At 44.0% G+C, this 1,662-nt stretch overlaps 1 protein-coding gene across 1 annotated transcript; it reads left to right on the top strand.

The window, feature by feature from the left end:
* The first annotated feature begins 461 nt into the window (after positions 1-461).
* On the top strand, positions 462-1,579 carry LOC112092647. Its single transcript, XM_024169277.1, has 2 exons — positions 462-1,104; positions 1,218-1,579. Exons 1-2 carry the CDS (start codon positions 462-464, stop codon positions 1,577-1,579), a joined length of 1,005 nt encoding a protein of 334 aa, XP_024025045.1.
* Positions 1,580-1,662: the final 83 nt, after the last annotated feature.

Here is a 1,662-nt window from a genome sequence, read left to right as displayed (position 1 = left end):
TCGAGAAGTGTATGGAAGTATTCATGGATAATTTGACCATTTTTGGTGACTCCTTCGACAATTGCCTTCATAATTTGTAGGTTGTGCTTAAGAGATGTGAAGAGAAGGGTCTCATGCTTAACTGGGAGAAGTGTCATTTCATGGTGCCATCTGGCATAGTCTCGGGGCATGTTGTTTCTGAAAGAGGGATTGAGGTTGATCAGTCTAAAATTGAACTTATCTCAAAGTTGCCCACCCCCAAGACTGTCAAAGACATTCGGTCTTTTCTGGGGCATGCTGGTTTTTACAGGAGGTTCATACAAAACTTTTCAGCAATTTCTCGTCCGCTTTGTAACCTCCTGGCCAAAGACGCCATGTTCGATTGGACACAAAAGTGTGAGGATTCTTTCCAAACGCTTGTGGTGAAGTTGACTTCTGCCCCCATCATTCAGTCACCAGATTAGAGCTTACCATTTGAGATCATGTGTGACGTAAGTGATTATGCTGTGGGGGCCGTCCTTGGTCAACGAAGGGAAGGGAAGCCCTTTGTTGTGTATTATGCGAGTAGAACTCTAAATAGTGCTCAAATGAATTACTCCACCATTGAGAAAGAGTTGCTCGCTGTGGTCTTTGCACTTGACATGTTCCATGCATATCTGATCGGTTCACCCATCACCGTCTTTACAGATCATGTCGCCCTCAAGTATCTCCTTTCCAAGAAGGATGCTAAGGTGCGATTAATTAGGTGGATCCTTCTATTGCAGGAATTTGACTTGACCATCAAGGACAAGAAAGGTGTTGAGAATGTCGTTACCGACCATCTGTCTCGACTCGAGTTCAATGATCTCGCCGATGGCCCTGCCATCCGCGATAACTTCCCCGATGAAAATCTTTTCCCCGTCACTAAGCTGCCTTGGTACGCTCATATCGTAAACTACTTGGTGACGGGCGAACTTCCTTCTGATTGGAATGCACAAGATAAACACAAGTTCTTGGTCGAAGTGCAAAACTTCTATTGGGATGATCCATATCTTTTCAAGTACTGTCCCGACCAAATCATGAGACAATGCATTCCTGATGATGAGATTACTAATGTTCTGAACTTCTACCATAACGATGCATGTGGTGGTCATTTTTTTGTGAAAAAAACTGCCGCAAAAATCTTACAGTGTGGTCTTTATTGGCCTACTTTGTTCAAGGACACTAATCAATTCTGTCGTTCCTGTGTCCCGTGCCAGAATTAGGTGCTTTGTCCCGCCACCATATGATGCCTTCGAACCCGATTCTCGTGATAGAAATATTCGATTATTGGGGGATCGACTTTATGGGACCATTTTCGCCTTCTTCTGGGTACCTTTACATCCTCCTCGCTGTGGATTATGTTTCTAAATGGGTTAAAGCCGTGCCGTGTCGAACCAATGATAATGCAACAGTTGTTAAGTTCTTGAAGGAAAATGTGTTATCTAGGTTTGGCACTCCACGTGCTATCATCAGTGATCAAGGCACTCATTTCTATAACCGTTCATTTGAGGCTCTTATGCGCAAGTACGGTGTGCTTCACAAGGTTGCTACTGCCTATCATCCACAAATGAATGGCTAAGCTGAGTTGGCGAATAGGGAGATCAAACAAATTTTGGAAAAAACGGTAAACCCCGACCGCAAGGATTGGTCCTTACGTCTTCT

This window comes from Morus notabilis, unplaced genomic scaffold, assembly GCF_000414095.1.
Source record: "Morus notabilis unplaced genomic scaffold, ASM41409v2 Scaffold3821, whole genome shotgun sequence".
NCBI lineage: Eukaryota > Viridiplantae > Streptophyta > Magnoliopsida > Rosales > Moraceae > Morus > Morus notabilis.
Note: the sequence above shows the minus strand (reverse complement) of the source record. Positions and strands in the feature narration are given on the sequence as shown.

What these genes read in the sequence shown, in the direction of transcription:
- LOC112092647 (XM_024169277.1), top strand. Translation starts at nt 462, where the DNA reads ATGTGTGACGTAAGTGATTATGCTGTGGGGGCCGTCCTTGGTCAACGA. An exon ending in CTACCATAACGATGCATGTG is followed by an intron (nt 1,105 to 1,217) that starts GTGGTCATTTTT and finishes GTCCCGTGCCAG; the next exon opens with AATTAGGTGCTTTGTCCCGC.